Source organism: Excalfactoria chinensis, chromosome 12 (genome assembly GCF_039878825.1).
Source record: "Excalfactoria chinensis isolate bCotChi1 chromosome 12, bCotChi1.hap2, whole genome shotgun sequence".
Taxonomy (NCBI): Eukaryota; Metazoa; Chordata; class Aves; order Galliformes; family Phasianidae; genus Excalfactoria; species Excalfactoria chinensis.
Window position 1 is genome coordinate 14,742,571 of NC_092836.1, and position 19,032 is coordinate 14,761,602.

Sequence of the window (19,032 nt, forward strand, 5' to 3'; positions counted from 1 at the left end):
ATAAGGCCAGGTCCTATTCCCCAAATAACACAAAGCTTTCTGCTAACTGAAGCAGTAGGAAAGCCTTCTGAACGCAAACTCAGGAAGAATTGCTGCTCATTTTATTGTTTGCCATGAAATAATTTAGTCATAAATAGCAACTGACAGCCCTGGAGTTTTTACCAAGGAAAGAACAAGCTGAATGGGAAGACACCTGTAGGATCTGAATCAGTCTGAGTTGAAATGCTTCCAAACCCACAGCGGGACCTTGTTGATATAAGCGAGCAGAGCGCCGAGCCGCCGGCAGGTGGCGCTCTGATGCGGTCAGCGTGGCCGCTAAGGGGCGCACGGGAGGAAAGTCGGCGTTGTCCGGCAGGGGGCGCTGTGCGTGCGGCGCAGCGAGGAGGCGGAGGCCTGACCTCAGCCGGGGCCGGGGAGGGGCGGCAGGAAGGCGGGCCGCAGCGTTGGCATGGCGTTGCCGGTGCTGTCGAGCTCGGGGGTGAAGTTCCGGCGGGTTCTGGCTCATTTCCCTCAGGAGCTCAGCCTGGCGTTCGCTTATGGCTCCGGCGTCTTCCGGCAGGAGGGGGCCTCGGCCGGGCACAGCGAGGTGAGCGCGGCGGGCGGCTGGGCGCTGTGGCTGCGGGCTGCCGGTGTGGGGACGGCCGGTGCTGGGCCGAGGCTGCCCTTAGCGCGGTGCGTGCGGATGGAGCAGGCAGCAGAAACGAGCCCAAAGCCCTCAGTGATAGCGAACTGCGGGTCTGCTCCCCTGCTTTAGTGCCCCTCGGGTCGGGTGTGTGGAAGTGGAAGTAAGGTAATGCTAAGTAAGGTATGTAACTGCTTAGCTAAGGCACAGCCCAGAATGAGGCCTGCCTCTCTGCATTGCTCACGGGGGAGTTTGAAGCAGTGTTCCTCCGGTTATTAGTTTGTGCTGAGCTTCCAGTGTCTGTGTGACGGGATGCTGGAGAGCAGCGAATGGGTGAGGGTGCACGGCCCGTGCCTTCAGCGTGCCGGGTAGTTCTGTTGACAGAGGCAGGTAGTGCAGTCAGCTGTGGGTTCTTGCTGTCTGTAATGTAACTGGAGGGCAAAGGAAGGTTGGGACTGCAGTTGGGCTGATCAAGTAAACAGCTCCTTCAGAGCCTTTAAACCGTGTCCAGTTTCAAGTTGTGTGTGTTCTGTTTCATGTTCACGTGTACAATAATTAGCTGCTATCTATGCATTGTGCATATGTTGGATTAATGTGATTAGCATTCCTTGCTCGCTGACATTGGAAAACCAGTCCTTTTCTCTGTGTCCACAGAACAATATGCTGGACTTCGTGTTTGTGGTTGATGATTCTGTGACCTGGCACATGATGAACCTGTTAAAGAACAAGAGTCATTATTCCTTCCTAAAAGTGTTTGGGCCAAAACAGATAAGTAATATACAGAACTACGGAGCAGGGATTTACTACAATACCTTAGTGCCGTGCAATGGCAGGGTGAGTATGACTTTAGGAAAGCTAAATGTTTGTGTGTGGGGTGTTGAAATGATTAGCTTACAGCAGATTTTCACGCACATCTGAGGGATTGCAGCTTAACTGGTGATATTTTCAATATTGAGATCTCAGATCTGGGTTTACATTCTGTATCACTTGCAGTTTGCCAGTGACTGCGTAGTGTATCACTGTTGTATGTATGGGGAAACAAGCTTAAATTGAGCAGCTGACTACACAGTGATCATGAACTGAATTTTCACTGTTTGACTTAAGAGGAGCATATTTAACATGGGAAGTTGTAACTGACATACTTGCTGTCTAATGGTAACATCCTGGTTTTGGAGGTTTGGTTGTATTTAATGATTCTAGGTAAGCATTTACTTGTCCAGCATTAGTCCTACATAAGGACTACATGTAGAATGTATCTGGTAAGAAGGAGTGTAGGTAGGAGGCAGGGGATGGAAGAGTTCATGGTTCTATTAGGCAATGCTGCTATCAATATTGCTGTTCATATTGTTTTTCTATTGAATTAAAAGACAACCCCAAACCTATCACAGAGCTGTGCCAGTTGTGTGGCTCTTGTGTGTACGATCATCTTCTTGCAGAGCGGTTCTCTAAGTGTTATCAAAGGGAAGCTTTTATAGTCAAGGTGTATAGGAAGAAAATGTGCAAACACGTAGGAGCAAAAACTGTTAAAGAAAAAAGATGTGGATGTTAAAATGTTTTAATTTAATGCATACAGCTCTTTATTGGAGGTGTGTGTTTCTTAGAATTAACGACAGTTATGCAGTATTAGTATTAAGAATTAGTGTAAGTAGTTAGTAGTATTAAGTTTCATATAATGAAAACAGTGCAGTTATATTGTTATTCAGAAACCTTTACTGTGCTTTTATTTCAGATGATAAAGTATGGTGTGATTAGCACTGATGCCCTGATTGATGACTTACTTCACTGGAAGACCCTCTATGTTGCTGGACGCCTGCAAAAGCCGGTAAGCATTGAATAGCTTTCTGCCTTTAGTCCAGTTATTCAGAATTTACTGTATCAACACAAGAGTCCCCTTTGAGGTAAAATAGTCCGTCTACCATCCCTGACAAACTACAGGAGTCACCAACATTTAATGCAGTAAAGTAATAGCAGTCTGAAGGATGACAGCTGCACTCCTGTGTGGCTACTGTCTACTTCATTCTCTTGTTTAAATATCTGTAATTAACTGTAACGTGTAAAGAATGTTGGTTGTCATTCCCATGAGTGCCTGATTCAGTTCACCTTGAGCAGATGGGGGGACTGCTGTGTTTAATTTCCTTGGGCTGGGGGTGAGGAGAGAGCTCTGATCAAGTCACAGAACAGAAGTTAATTATGCTCCTAAAAATCCTGAGGTGTAACTTTAAATAGTAGCACTGAAGCAATCTAACTTTCCTTACCTCCCCTGACTTATATCAGGTTAGAACAGCTGTTATCTTTGTAAAGAATAAGCCTAAATGCAAAAAGGAGAAATACCTTTGTTATTTTAGTCATTAACTGTGAATACTGAACGTTTATTTTCAGTGCAACTACAATTGCTGCTGCTTTGATTCACTTTAGAGTTTCTTCTTGGTATTTGTGAATTAAGTTTCCTGTCTTCTGATTGTGTCCTTGCGCAGTGAGGCAGAATTTGGTATTTTGTGTAGTCACTAATGAGACAGGCAGAGATCCTGCTGCACAGGACCAAGTTATTGTCATAAAACTTAGAGGAATTTGCATTGAATGAAGTCTGAAGGGTTTAAAGTAGAATTTGACTGAAGAATGACTTGGTGGATGTTTAGATTCTCGTAGAATCAATAAAATCTCTAAGTTGGATTCTAAAACATTGCACTGTACGTGCAGACATGCCCCAGTTTTGTTTTTTAGATCTGTTGTACGGATCTCAGATGTCTGCTGGTTCTGGTTTCATCTCTGATTGATGTTTTGCTGTTTATATTTTAAGTGGTAGAGGTAGGAAGGTTGTTTTCCTCCTTAAAATGTACAACAAGCCTCTCTTGGGAAGCAGACAGGGTTGGGTTTGTTTTTGTGTGCACTGTAGTCTCTTGCATGCTGTTTGCCATTTGCGCTAGTTCTGGGCAGGCAGAGGAATATTGTTTAAGTTTGGGAGTTTTATTCTCACTCGTGTAGATGCGAAATTGCACAGGGCCTTTCTGATGTTCCATTACAAAGCTGTCACTGAGTGAAAGCTATCCAAACTATTCTAGCATTAAGCTGAAACATTTGCTCTGGCTTAGAAATCTTGGTGTAATTTTCACTGGAGATCTTGTTTCTATTATAAATTGGTTGCCTTGATCAAATAATTCTACAATGTTCTGCTGAGTAGATGGAATCTGGAGTCGCAGTTTAAAAATGCTGACTTTCTTCATAGGCTTCTTGGTGTTAAAAGTTAATTCGCTTTTCATCTGAAAATAAAAACTATGATATTGATTCACTAAATTTCCATTGAACTGCATTGGAAATTTGTTTGAATTTGGTTTTGATTTCTTAATAACTGGTAAGTTTCTTGGGGAAAAAATAAGCTTCTGTAACTAAAAAAATAAGCAAGCACCAGTCACAGCTGACTTTGCTTTCTCAGATATTTTTAGAGCATCTAAAATTTTCATGATTGTTTTTAAACATAGAGTAAGAGTAATAGAATAAGCAGTTGTACTTACTGTTGTCACTGAAATTAAGAATTCTTTCACGAATGCCACAACTGCTGCAACTTTCCATGCATTTGAAGTTCGAAGCCCAGCATATTGTTTCCCTTAGGAAAAAGATCTGACGCATGTTAAGGAGTATTTTTAGTGAAGGAGTTTGTTCTTTTCACTCAAGTGAGCCTGTGGTCTTCCTTGGGGAATAGCAGCACCACAGGCTGCTGTGTTCTTTATTGTTTCATTATAGCAGTGAGCTATGGAAGGGCATGTAACCAGACTGGTTGATGAGATTTTAAATATGAGTTGACCTTGTGACTGGCCTGCATTATATATTGGGTATATCTAAAAGTCTGTGTGCATTCAATAGACTTCATAGTTTTCAAGGAAATCACATTTATTCTGGATTCCCTAGCAGATGGATTTGAGGTAGCTTGTTTTGTCACCATCCTTCATTTTATTGCTAGGAAATACAAAAGTAATTTGCCGGAGAAGTTGGGAGGGATTCTTAAACGTTTGCTTTTACAATGAACTCTTGTTTTTATTTTAAAAATTAGAGGGAAAAAAAAAAAAAACCACCTTCTATTTCAGTAATTACCATGGCTCGATTCCACACTTCTGTATATACTTGATGTTAGGCAAACTTATACCTTAGTGTAGAAGGATTGAAGCAAGCGGTCTGTATGCTGTTGCATTCACTGCCATATCAAAGTGAGACTGTTCTAGTTTGATACTCTTAGAGACTTTGTAGTGGTTAAGAATGAAGCTCTGAACATCAGCCAGCCCTGGCATTGCTTTGTTGATATCACAGAACAGCTTATGTTGGAAGGGATCTTGAAGATATCCTCGTTTCCAGCCCTGTGCTGTGTTGCTTATGGCTGGAGCAAGCGCTAGATGTCCTTTCTGTAAGGAGAATTTTCTGTAGCAACTATATTGTTTTCTCTTTCTCTGTTACTGAGTCTAAAGGAAAATGTTTCCTTGAAATGATACCTTACCTCTTTCTGGTTAAGTTTTGTTAGGTTCTGTGAGCAGAATTTCAAGGAATATTGCAACTCATTTGAGTGTGTGTTCATTTCTGGGGAGAAGCAGCAAGTTGGATGAATTTGTTTACTGCCTGTGGATTTGTAGATATTCTAGAGTAAGCAGATATTGAGAATCTGCCCTTTATAAGAATGACAAACTCTCAACAGAATATGTTCTTGGAAGAGTCATTTTTGAAAGGTCACTGTCAGCCGCCTTGCAAACCAGGCTGATTTTTATCTAATGTGTGACATTTTCCTCATACAAGGTAAAAAATACCTGCTCCTTCTAGGAGGAGAACTGACATTGAAGGAGCTGTTTCAGGTGTACAATAGAGCAGCAGTGAGGAGTCCTCTGAGTCCCCTCATGGTAAAAAGGATAGAGTGAAGGGAAAGAGGCAAACTTCTCTTTTCTGTTGTTCCTTGCTCTTTCAGTGTGGTGAGTGATCTCTTTTATTTTCTTACCATATCATTAATAATACTATGTGAGATATTTCTGATATTTTCACACTTACTGTTTTATGAGTCTTAAATTTGTGAGTATGAAAAGGTGAATAGCTCTTCAGAGATTAGTTGATGGCTGTTGCTTAGATTGGTTCCAAAAGCGTTTGTAAAAACAGCCTTTTATAGTAGGCTGTTAATACATAAAAAGATGTTCCCCTTACCCGCAGTGAAAGCATAAGATGATACTGAAGCATTTATTGTACAACACTAGTAGGATCTAATCTCAAATGTATTATTTTCAATGTTGGATTGAGTTACATTTTTTTTTAGCTCCATCTTCAGTAGCACTTTCCTGAAGTCTTGCTCCCAATGACTCTGATTTTTTCAGGTGAAAATCCTAACACAGAATGAGAATGGCAAGCTACAAGCTGCCCTTGTTAGCAATCTGAAGAGTGCAGTCACAGCAGCCTTTCTCATGTTACCAGAAAGTTTCTCTGAAGAAGACCTCTATATGCAGATTGCAGGACTCTCCTATGCTGGTTAGTATATGGTCTCTGAAGTCTCTGAGGAGAAACAGTGTAATTGGAGCTGTTGTACTATGCATACATTGTGTGAGTAGTAGTGAGTCTCATGTTCCAAGTCATCTCTTCTGCTTTGGGTCTAGGCTTTTGCATGCTCCAGTAACTGTATTTTACAGCTGTGTACATAACAATTGGAAAACTGTACTCTCAGTGCATGGTGTTTATTCATCTCAGACCCTGATGCTGTAAGCACTTAAAATGTAAGTGTGCTACGTGCTTCTTTGTGTAGTGAAGACTTACTTCCTAGTTGGTACTTATTGATTTATTGTTTTGTGAGAGGATCTTCCCCTTTTTTAGGTTATGAAAAATTCTATGTAAGTGAAGTGGTATTAAAAAAACACCAAACAAACACAAAACCAAAATCAAATAGAAAACCTACTCCGAGTGGATCTTCAATACCAGATCGAATCGAATTATTGAAATTTAACTACAAAAATTAAGTACTGCTCTTTAAATGTTGATATTTTTAATGATTATGAAGAAGTTTTGCTGTGGATGTATTTTACCCAGCACTTTCTTTAGTTGTATAAAAATGCAGGTTTGGCCTTTACAGTCCCTTGAAAAAAGATAAACTGCACAGCATAGGTGTGGTATTCAGTAAAGCCAAGCTGCAGCTTATGAAGGGTGCTGCTGTTCTCATAGCAGGTTTTGAAACAATGATAACAACAAAAACTGGGAGATGAGTTACCGTACTGTGAGATGTTGGAGTTGCCTCTGCTGTGAGAATACAGTTAAAGCAATGAGTCCCAGCTGGGAATGCTCAGGGAAAGAGCTGTCAGTGACACGCTTAGAGACGCTTCATTTTGCTGCCATTTTGTGAAGTCTCAAACCGTTCAGGGGGAGTGCAAGGCAGCAACACTGATGTTTGTGTTACTCTAACGGCTCGTGCCATGAGTGCTGAGAAGAGCTGTTCGTGCTTTAAGTTGGAAGATGATTTATTCATTTTGTTTGTTGAATTTGGCGTATTTTAAAGTCAGTGAGACAGTGCTACTGTGGGAAAGTATGTTTTGCTGATTGGCATAAATTGAAATAAACTAAGCAATGCCAGCAAGTTTTTACCTTGCAACCGCATCTATATTCTGACTGTAGGAAGGAGAGAAAATGAATTGATTGACGATTTTGTTTGTTGATTTGAACCAAGCTTTTAATTCCTGGTTGGTAATGTCAAAAACTACCAGGGTGATACGTACCAGAGGTAGGTGAGCACTCTAATATAGTCCTCTCATTACGGTTACTGAACAGCATCTCAAAATGAAGTCAGAAGTAGCAGTGGTGTTGAAGGGAGTTGCTCTTATAATCAACTAAGATAGTACTTGGCTCAAAGGAAAAGGAACGTTGTGGTCTGAGCATGTGTTAAAAGCTGTATTTCACATATTGCCCTTGAAGTGTGGAGGCAGTGCAAATTATTTTCTTTTAGTAATGGAAAAATGAAGGTTATTTGATTTTGAATAGAAAGTACAAGAGCTGCTCTTTGGTATTGTTTAGTGAGCCACTGAGGCTGATGTCTGATTGGAAAGAATATAGTTTCTTCTGACTTAGAGCCTGGACTTTTTCTTGTAGTCCAAGTGCAAATGTGGACACAAGAGTTGATGATAGTGCATAGCAGAGGCTGCATCATGGTTCTGAACCTTGTTTTCTGTGGTTGAAGTTATTTGGATAATATTTTTTGACTGTTGGAAGAGAAAACCTAGTTATGGATTCTGTAGATATGGATAGAATCGAAGTATAAATATTAAGTAACACCTTTGTATTTTGTTGTTTTTTTTTTTTGTTATATTTTCTTTATTTGATTTCAGTTTCATCCAAGAAAACTAACATTTTTTTTCCTTGACTAGGTGACTTCAGAATGATAATAGGAGAAGACAGATCGAAGGTGCAGAACATAGTGAAACCTAATGTTCCCTATTTTCAGAAGCTGTACAGTAACATATTACAGGACTGCCCTCAAGTGGTATATAAGCACCATCTGGGAAGGCTAGAGGCAAGTGTTTTTCTTCAAGACATTTTTAAAACAAACAAGTGGAAGCACTTTATCACGTTGGCAGATTAATAAATGCGTGGCTTTTGTTTAAACAAAAATAACTTAGAGGTGCAACTTCCTGCAATCCAAACATTCATCTCAAATAAAAAGACAACAGTGCTTGTGTGCTAATTATGAAGAATAGTGTATTGAACTCCATTTTTGGCTTAAGGTGTAAGTGAGACTCTGCAACTAGAAGTGGGATGCCACAGTCAAGGGACTGGTAGCATTTTTTTCTCTTGTCTATCACACTTGAAGATTTGTACAAGGATGTGCATGCTCCGTTTCAGCGTTACATTACTAATAGCATCAGTAGTTTCATGGATGTGAGTTACTGCTTAGTCCTCAAGTCACTGATTTTAGTAACTCACTAATGCTCCCTTTTAGGATGTGTCTGTTAGATACTGAAGCAAGTTGTTGTGCACACAAGCAACCTTGATTACAGTAAAACCTTGTGGTTTTATTTAACAAATGCGTTAGATAATAAGTCTTTTTGGTATTCCTTAGTAGTTCCTGAAGCAGTGAATCAATTGTTGTCACTTTACTGTTTATTTTGAGATTAATATTTCATTTGCCCACACCTTGAGTTGGATGTTTGCTGTTTTTCCCAAGACCAAAGAAGGTAATTGCTATCTGGAGTGCTGCTTAACAGAAAATAGAAACCCTCTCTCCAAGGACACGTATTTGAAATTACGAAGAAAAATCTTCCATAAAAGATGCCTCAACAACAATTGAAAGCAGACACTAGTTCTTCTAGCTCTGGTTCAGACATGGGTTCTTCCCACATAACGTTAAAAGCCTGCTTATTATTGACTCCATCTGTAGTCAGTGGGTGACTCATCTGGATATCATTTTCTTTCCATTGACAAGAGGGAGTATAGGACAACTAGACTCCTGTCTGATGTCTCCAAAAATGTGGAAGAAAATGTGTGGGAGTACTCAGGCTCTTAATCTTTCCTCCGGTTTTGGAGAGACCTGCTCTGTTGTACACTATTCAGTATTTGTTCTCACATTTTGTATAAACGTGTACAGCCCTGCCTGTTGGTGTCATTGGATTCAATAAAAGGTCATGGTGTTTCTGATGTAGGTTGAAAAATGTGAAATGAACGTTTCCTTCCAATTATTCTGACCAAATGTGGATTGAGTTTAAAGCAGAGAAAATATTTTTCAAAGTAAACTGTGTGTGTGTGTGTGTAGTTTGATTAGATTCAGCAGAAGAAACAGAGCTGGATGTTTTTTTGGGAACACTTTCTTTCGTTGTAGCGTATTTATGTTTCCAGAGGAAATAGGGTGATGCAGAACTGGTACAATTTTAATGAGAAGTTACTTGTAAGAGCAACAAGGTCGTGTGTATGCATTAGTTTTCCCTTGAATAAAAATGAACGCTTTTCCCCTGTTACTCTTCATGTTTAGAACTGAGATTCTGCATGGGGAGATCTCATTAGTGTTGTCAATGGCTTTTATGTGTGAAATGAAAACTATTTTTTTAAGGTATTTGTCACAGGCCAGAGTTATCTGGAAGACTTTTGTGACTTCTTTGGAAATAGAATTTACTTCATTAACACAAGTTGGTTTTTTTCCCCATTTTATTTTTTGTGACATTCAGATCGATAAAAGTCCAGAAGGTCAATTCACACAACTAATGGCTTTGCCAAGGAGTCTGCAGCAAAAGATAACTTCTCTGGTAGACCCTCCTGGGAAAAACAGAGATGTGGAAGAAATTTTACTACAAGTTGCCCATGACCCTGACTGTGGATTAGTGGTGCATCAAGGTGAGCCTAAACCAGTATCTTTAATCACCCTTAAGACATAATAGAAGATTTATGGTATATGGTCTTCTAGCTCAGAAGGATGAATTAAAGGAAGAAAACTAGATTAATCTTGAGGTGCTTTTTCAAAATCATATTGTTTGTTTGTTTGCCAACAGGCTCCCTGAAGTACTAGCAACTAGCATTCCTGTTGATAGAGAAAATCAAGATATTTGGTTTTGAATCTTGATCTAATTAGAAGCATCCCAAATAGAGTTATACAGTCTATCTTCAAGATTTTACTGGCTATCATAATTTTTTTTGAATATTGAGCTATGTATCCTACCAGTCCTGCAGTTACTAAGTTAATTTTGTAGCTTGCTGGCATTATCCTTTCCAGTTCCCTTAGTTCATACAGATATGTGATGCTCTGACAGAGTGGAGGCTTTGAAGAAGAGGACTGAGGTGCTTCTTATCTCAGATAGCTTCTCTGAGGCAAGATTGAATACAAGCAAGTTAAAGTTTACTCTGAAGGCATAAATATTTCATTATTCTGCTGATAAATAGATACATTTAGTACTAGAACATTCCTTTCAGGTGCTTGATGCATCTTAGTTCCAGGTGGCCAGTTTTGCAAGCTCCGTGAAGAGATGCCTGTGAGCAACAAAACACGAGTCAGCTGCAGAGGGAGCTCTTACATTGATTTCAGTACAATGGTTGTTAATTGCATATAGCACTAATGCTTTTGGTTGTCCACCCGGAGCCACTTACTTTAGTAGTTGTATTTGGGTAGGTTCCATTTACATCTAAGAACGGATGATAGGAACTGAGCTTGCTTCACTGTGAAATGGTGAGCAAACAGAGTCTCGAAGTTGATCTTTTAACCAAGTCAGCCTGTGCAGTATAAAAAGCTGTGCAATATAAACAACCCTACCTGGCAAGAGAAGCACCAAATGCCCATGTCAGCTTGAAATGAACAGTGAGTGTAATTCTGATCTAAACCATGCTTACGTGGAAAATAACTGAATCATTTTTCATTGCTTATCCCGGAGGTCTCAGTCTAGTCACTAACTGAATGAATGTCATCAATTCGTACTTGTTACATGTTTTAAAACTGATTTTTTTTTTTTTTGCCTCTTAAATAAGGAAAAAATACTTAAAGAATTTATATTTTCAATTGGTAGGTCAAAGTGGAAGGTAAAAAGTACTTTCTCAGCTTAAGTATGGTTTATACTTTCAAGATGGCTAATTATGTAGCTGTAGAATATTTAACTTGTTTTTTCTGTTAGAGGATTAAGCAAAAAAAAAAAATCCCATGAAACTGCTACTGAGATGGGTAACATCTGTGTGCTCTTCTATCTGCAGGCATCTCAGGCATTGTGAGAACTTCCAGTATAGTACAGAGTGCTAAAACCATACTAACAGCTGGTAAGAATGCGTGTGATTTCTAAGCTTTCTGCTTTTACAGCGTAAAAATTATAGGGCTCCACAACTGTCTTGCAAGAGACGTTAGAGAATAAGATTTCTAAGTGTCTAATGAAGATATTGAAAGGCTGTGGGATGTGAGAGCAGAGTCTACATGACCTAATGACAAAACAGAACCAAAAACCTTTTAACTTCAGTTTTCTTTGAAATCCTTGCTGCTTGCTTGAAATTGCTCATATCTTTCTGAACTCATCCATACCTATTCCTCTACTTTCCTCAAAAGCAGGCTCTTTTTTTTGAGGCACTTCATGCCTCCTTGTGAGAAAACGCAGGTTGCAGTGTTCAGAACAATTAGTGGTTTGCTGAGGAAAGTAAACAGGGACAGTTGTGCTTGTTTTACATCTTTTTATATATTTTCATTAGTGGTTTTGTTGTACTTCTAATTTTTTGCCAATCTTTCTTTAGTAGCTCAAGGAGAGTAAGAACCTTAACTCCATATGAGAAATTGCACTTGTATTTTATAAGCTAGACATACTGCATGTGCTAGTTTCTAATGGAAGGTTTCCAATTAAAAAGTCAAGCGTTCCTTTTAGGGTTTGTTGTTAAAATGACTTGCTGATGGTCAAGCCTTGCATTACAACATGTCCCTTTTAGAAATACCAACTTGTAACCTCTCTGGTTCTAAATACACAGCAATTTTGTAGAGCACAATATTCAGACGGAAGGGGTGCATAAGGCAGAGTTATTGTGTGTGAATGCAGCGCTTGTGAAAGTTAGCAGCCTGCCTGAGCTGTGGAGCACAGTTGTTGTGTGCAGCTTCAAGGATAGGAATAAAAGCAGTTAAGCGTTGTCAGATTGTTTATACTCTCCACTGCTGAAGTCCCGATAGACAAAATCACCTCTGGGATTTGTTAGCTGCTTTTGTGTCATTCAGCAAATCACTCTCAGCCAATGTTCTTATACTGAGGCTCCTGGGAGGTCCTAGTGCAAGTTTTAGTAGAACTTCTAATTTTTGTGCTTTCCATTTAACCTTTGTCTTAACAACTTCTTGATTTATGTGGTGGTTTGTTTTTTCTTCAAAATAGACTTTAGTTGTCTTCTGACATCTAGTTATATAGAATTAATGCTTAAATGTTCTAAAATATATTTTCTTCCTCTATTTTTAATGTTTGAAATGCATGGCTTTCCTTGCCCACTGCCTGGTGCTGCTTCCTCACCCACCTCCTGCTGACTTACCAGTACCCCAGCAGTTTCACCCACTGAAGGTGCACAGAAGCAGTAATTGTGTAAATAAACACTAAAATTGCAGTGCATGTAAATGAAGAATTAAATTTGCCTGGCCAGGGATGCAAGCCCATGTTTTCTGATTTAAGGTTTTGGTTTTTTTTATGAGCCTTTCGCCTTTAAGTGCTTTTTTGTTTGTTGTGGTGTTTTTGTTTCTTTTTTTCAGTATTTATTTCCAAACTTTGGTAATTGGGTTTGTCTGAAGGCTTTCTCTGCCTTCTAACAAAGATCTCCCAACCATTGTTTCTTAATTTGAAACAGTTGTCACTAGGGGGCAGGCGTTAATGCTGCTCGCGTTGCTTTGATGCTTATCAGGGCTTTATCAGCCAGGACTTCTATAAGGGTACATACAGTATACAGACAAAACATTGTTGGTTCTACATAGAAAGTACTATTTTTACACATCCAGACTTTAAGACAGGTATTATGGTTCTCTGGTTCTTTTTCATCTGCTCTGTTCTTCTGCAGTGCTTACATTAAGAATACTAGCGGAGGTATAAGAAAATGATGGAAGGATCATGAAATCAGTATCCCCATTAAATAAGCTCTGGCATTTTCCTTCCTGTCCCTGGTAACAATATAAGTACTTCTGTCCCATGTCTGCTTGTGAAAGAATTAATTCTCATTGTGTGACCATCACTTTGTAATAAGGGACATCAATCTGTAGTTGATTCTTTTATCTTAATAATAATAGCAGAACACGAAATGCCTGTGTGCTGATCTGTGACAGGGTAGTCCAGTGTAGGGTGTGCTTCTGAATTAGATGTTAAATTGGGAGTAGTCGTTGCTGGGATGGCATGCTGTGTATTAACAGTGCTGGCAAATAGCATGGGCAAAATAAAGGATTTCAACCCACTTAAGAGAATTTTTATCTTTCTCTGCCAGTGTGGTTTTGAAGTTGAGCTCAAGGGCTGGTTTTGTTTGTTTTTAAGTGCCCTGTTTAGTTTTTGAAAATGTGCCTGTGTGTTTTTTTTCTGACTCTGTGGTGAGATTGCCTCTCTGTTTCCCATTAGAGATGGCACCATCATTAGATTTATTTTCCCACATAGTCAGAGTCTGCACAGTCTTTGGGAAATAACTCTGAAGGGTTTTTTTTGTTTTGCTCCTCTGAAAGAGACGCTGAGACTTAGCTGAAATTTCTTCTTTATGTCTTAATAGAGGAACGCTGCAAGCCTTGGAAATGGCTTATAAATAAAATGTTGGGAGTACATAATGGGTGAATTGTTCAAGAATCAATTGTTGAAGATCCTTCTAAGTTAATGCAAATGCTTGTTAGCTGCTCTGAATAACACTTTTTTTCCTTAGAGTTGTGCTGTTAGCATACTATGCCTGCATGGAAATATTTCCTGTGAGCTCGAGGGAACAGCCTATAGAAATATTCTGTAGTTTCATAGTAACTGCCTGAGCAAATACTGCATTACTCTGCAATTCACTGTAAGTTTGTGTCAAGTTGTATGTGTCTGTGTGCTAACAACATCTAAGTGTACACATTCCCTGTATAGCATGACAGGATATTCATTAATCCTTTATTTCAAAAGGAAATAAAGAATGCAGCGTACAGTTAGATCTATGGGGAAACTTTGGGGGACCTGTAAGATAGTAATGTGGCTATAATGTAACAGTAACACTTCCATGGGACTGTTAAGCAAAACCAGATACAGCTTATGTTTACACTGAAGTTTTGTGGTCTTGATTCCATGTGCGTCAGGTCTTTGTTCTCTATCATGTAGTGGAAAAATCTAAAGGGGGTGTGGAACCGCCAAGTTGTAGGTTCATAGCTAAAGTAGAAAGACATTTTCATGTGGTCCAACTGCTTTGGATTCGGAGACTGAGCCATAATTACAGCCATTAACTTTTACTACAGATGTGACTCATCACCCTGAGGGCTGCTTTAAGAAACCAGCTGTATGTATAAACCTGTATTTCGCTTTGTAGCGTGATGTGCTGGGGCAGAAATGTAAGCATCTTACTACATAAGATGCTGGGTTCATGGCTGGAGTGGGTGGAGTTCAGCAGAGTTCTCCCTGCAGGGGGAAAATATGAAGAAAAAGCTCTTAATGCTGAGCTGCTGCAAGAGGCAGAATAGGTTGGCAAGCTGATAGAGCAAGCTGACTTGCAGGCTGCTGTGCCAACTCAGTTAATTACAGTCCTGCAGGGCTGGAGCAGCTGTGTTACTCTTGGTTTGCCACATGCTATACTGTGCTTCCAGAACTACACTGAATTTGTCAGGATCGCAGAACATCAATTCTGGCAAAGCAGTTTCAGCTTTGGAGGGGTTGTGTGCAGGGAGTGTGGTACCAAGGAGGTTGGACAGTAACTGTCAAAGCTATGCAGTGACGTAGTTTAAACTTTTGAGATGGGAGCCACTTACTTCATTTATATGCTATGCCTGAACTCAAGTCTGGCCTTGTTCTGCAGCTGGAATCCTTACACTGCATGCAACTTTAATGCAGATGTGTGAGTTGTTGTGGAACTCACAAGATTATTTATTTGTTATTTGGGATGCTGCAAAAGAATAACGTTGACTTCATCGGTGCATTTACTCTTAATGAAAGCCTATTTAAAGTAGAATAACTTGAGCTTACAGAATTATGTGCATCCCATGTGTAAATTGAAATATATGTATGGATGATTTTTTGCAAAAGCTCAACTTGAGTTTGTTTAAATTGCACCTAGATAAACTGAAAGTACAATTGATTATACACAGAATATTTATGATAAAAAGATTTATGATGGGTTTTTAAAGGAGTTGTTCTGGAGTAGAGATCGTGCTTTTCTGTATTCCTGTGTGCTCATTTGATTTTTGTGACTCTAGATAATGAAAGCATCTTTCACCTAAATTGCAGAATGCAATGCACTGAGGAAATTGAGAAAGGCCTGCCTTTGTAGGCCTAGCGTAAGGGCACGTTGTTTACCAAAGTTTGTGGGGAACTGCAGGCTGATATTAGAATGTTACAGATACACTGGCTTAATATCAGGTATTATAAACAAGTGTTAGGCAAGTTACTCTGAAGCAAAATTGTTCCAGATAAGATCCCTGTGCCAGACTGGCTGTACTGGAGTCCGTAGCGTACTGTAGGTATGTGCAGTGTTGCTAAATTGTTGCCATCTGTCATCATCTTACAGTTATTTTTGCTTTTCATGTTATGAGACTTCAGTTCATCTGGGTACATGCCTTATTAATCTGGCTTTCCAGAGAACATCATCATTTCAGGGTTGTTGCTTTTACCTAAGGACACAGATGTCATTTCATTGTGCAAGCTGAGTAGATTTGGTTTCTTGCAGATGCATTATTCCCTCAGTTATGCAATGGTAGCTGCCATTACTTAGGATAAAGCAATAACAAAATATTCAAGAAAGTTATCGTGTACTTTACAACTTGTTGAAACCAGAACAGATTTCCACCCCAAAAGTTGGGAGCACATTTCCTATGAAGAAACAATATTCTTTTTCACTTATTTGCAAGCCTCTCAGTAACAGTGCTTTGGGGCTGCTTCTCCTTAGGGGCTGAAATGACATTCGGGAAGCTTTTTGTGGGGTACGCTTTGTGTCTAATCAAGATGGGCATCAGTGTGATGATTCTAAACTCTAGCTGTGGGGTTATGAGGTTGTACTTAAAACGTTACCGCATGGCAACTGAGTGCCTCTCAGACTTGGAGTGCAGCATCAGGCAAGGTTAACTGAAATTAGAAAAATGGGTGAAGTAGCATTTAGATGCATGAAACTTGTTGTCAGCCAGTTGTGTACTCTTGTCTTGCTTGATTAGACTGCTCTTTTGTCCTGTCTAACTTCTGGTTCACCTCTCGTCCTCTTCTTTCTCATTATCTCTTCAGCACAGCTTTGGCTGCTCAGCTTTGGGTATAGCTCTGGTTCTTGAGGATTAGCCCTAATCTGATCTGCAGAGTGTGGTGGTGGTCTCCAGTGACATGCTTCAATGAATAAGTTTCTATCACAGATGTGCACTGCTAATTAACCTGCATGCATAATGGTCTGGATTCCTTTAAAATAGTCCTGCATCTGTGTCCAGCTGCATAATTGAAGGCTACCGAGTTGCTGGTGTCTGTTACTAGTCTGGAATATGGTTTTATTCAGCTGGATGTGTTACCTAGTAATAGATTAGGAAGGGCTTGAAAAGTATAACATGCTGGTTTGGTGAGGGTGTGCAGCAGGAAAAGGTGGTTTAAAAGCCTTTAGGTGTTGAACATTTTAGATCAGTGCTATGTTTTAGAAGTTTCCATCAGTACAGATAGAGTTGGGAGTTCTGTAACGTATCTATACAGATGCTACACCTGTTCTTTGCATGTGCTTTTGAGCAGTGTTGTCAGGCCTTCAGAACGATCCTAGTTTTTGCATGCTTTGATGGTATTAGAGGTGGGTTTTTTTGTGCTGTTATTTACCATGTTATGACTGACAGGTTTATTGCAAGGTTATTGCATGTCGGCATGATGTTTTAGGCTATCGTCATCCTCTATATTTTACTTAATTTACTGAATATCTGTTATGTGGAGTAACTTTCCAGCGTTTTGATATCCTCTGATGTCTTTTTCCTTTTTTTTTTTTTTTTAAGGGGCAAAGAAATCTGTAACTTACAGTATGAAGAAACTGTATAAAATGTCAAAAGGATGGCTAAAGAAGACATCTTGAGTCTTGACATGCTATGCGTGGGTAAACAAGTGCTACCTTTTCTCTAAATGTTTTGCAGGGACTACTTGCAAAGATGAAAGTCTACATAAGGAGCCAGTTTGAATACCTTTCCTGTCCATTTTTACTACTGCAGTAGAACTTTTTATTAGAGGGGAAGATTTGATGGCAGTAGGGCAAAGGAGTTACTGTGTAAATACCGAAATAAATTTTACTGCCTACATGCATCGGGTTTTCAAAGAATTTTCAGAAACCTTGAGTGAAGGTGATGAATTGTACATACAATAAAAACCAAAGCCACTTATTTTGTATGTATTGATAGCTCTATTTTTGAAAGTGTCACCAAGGGTCTTGGTTTTAGTTCTTTCAGAGACAACTGGAGAGCACATAAAGACACACTAGGTGGGTATATCTGGGGGTTAGACTTCATGAAAAGCCTGAGAAGTTTATCAAGTGTAAGTTCATTTTGTAAAACCTGCATGTTCTTTTTAATGAGGTTCAGGTGACAACTGCCTAACTCTTAGCTAAGCATTGTTAGAGGTGTCATGGTTGTAAGGAAGGCCATACTTTTGTTGACTTTCAGCACTTACTTGTACATTTATGGAATATTTTTGGCAAGAGATCTTATCAAAACGCTTGAAAGTCATGAATTTTATGGGGAAAAAAAAGTACCTATTGTGTAATTCATTGGCTTTTTTTTGGTTCTTGAAAATCATGTCCATGAAGATAAAAACTTGTTCACGTTTGCTTAATTAAATGAGCTGTGTTGAAGAAGTTGGACCATCACATGAATTCTTATGTCACATTAAAGAATGGAAGTTTATGGCAGCGTTCACATGTGACGTGATAAATTTGAAGCATCTGTTGTAAATGGAATCTCTTTGGCACTGATTTAGGTGGGTTTGCAAACTTTGGGTGTTATTTAAGAATAACTTCAACATTTTCATTCTGATTGTGAAAATGGCATTTTTTTTAAAAAAAGTAAAAAGTAAAAAGTGTAAATATCTCACCTTCTTAGCATGTGGTTTTTTTTCTTGTGTTTCATGTGTGGTAGGGCCATCTCTCAAGGTATGCTTGATTTAATGATCGTTAAAAAACACTGTGGGAAGGAAGTTGACTGCAGTTCTCAGGGGTCAGTTCAAAGCAGAAATGTAGAGAAAACGTGGAAGAACTGTACTATTCTATTTAATATGACTGACTAAGGCTTGCATCAGTTGTGGGGGAACTTTTAAATATGTATTATCTTAAAATGGCAGAAGTTCAATAATGTTTGGGTATTTGGAGAAAAATACTGAAGTGAAATAATCTCTTTCTGAAGTCACAGGACATTCCTAATGTGTTACTGCTCATCAGTTGCTAGTAGATCTAGACTTTCTAAGACAAAACCCCCTGCATACTTTTCTTGATATTAGGAGGCTGGCTGTGCTGGTGGTGCTCTGTTCTGCAGAAGAATGTTTGTATAGATGGTACTGGTATTCTGCATCGCTATTAAGAGACCAAAGCCCCTGAATTGGAGAAGGAAAAACCCAAAGATGTAGGGCATTTTAACCACTGCTGAAATTAACCCTGGTTTTTGGTTGGATTTTGGTGGGTTTTTTTTTGCTTGCATGAAAAGTTCCTTTGTGAATAATCTAGAAGTGTTTTATACAAAGTAAACCATATCCACTTTAAAATGGAATTCATATGCAGCGAATTGTCAAACAATTTCTTGTATTTCTCACATAAGCCATAGTTAAAAGAAATCTGAAATCAGATAATGA

At 39.2% G+C, this 19,032-nt stretch overlaps 1 protein-coding gene across 2 annotated transcripts; it reads left to right on the forward strand.

Moving 5' to 3' along the window:
* The first annotated feature begins 401 nt into the window (after positions 1 to 401).
* On the forward strand, positions 402 to 18,282 carry TAMM41 (TAM41 mitochondrial translocator assembly and maintenance homolog). 2 transcript variants are annotated; one of them, XM_072347766.1, is made up of 9 exons: positions 402 to 586; positions 1,277 to 1,456; positions 2,352 to 2,444; positions 5,962 to 6,112; positions 7,990 to 8,135; positions 9,781 to 9,946; positions 11,288 to 11,350; positions 12,587 to 12,633; positions 17,199 to 18,282. In XM_072347766.1, the coding sequence occupies exons 1-9, from the start codon at positions 449 to 451 to the stop codon at positions 17,214 to 17,216; spliced, it is 1,002 nt and encodes a 333-aa protein (XP_072203867.1). In that variant the 5' UTR covers positions 402 to 448; the 3' UTR covers positions 17,217 to 18,282. The 2 variants fall into 2 exon arrangements, with proteins under 2 accessions (XP_072203867.1, XP_072203866.1); XM_072347765.1 differs by lacking the exon at positions 12,587 to 12,633.
* Positions 18,283 to 19,032: the final 750 nt, after the last annotated feature.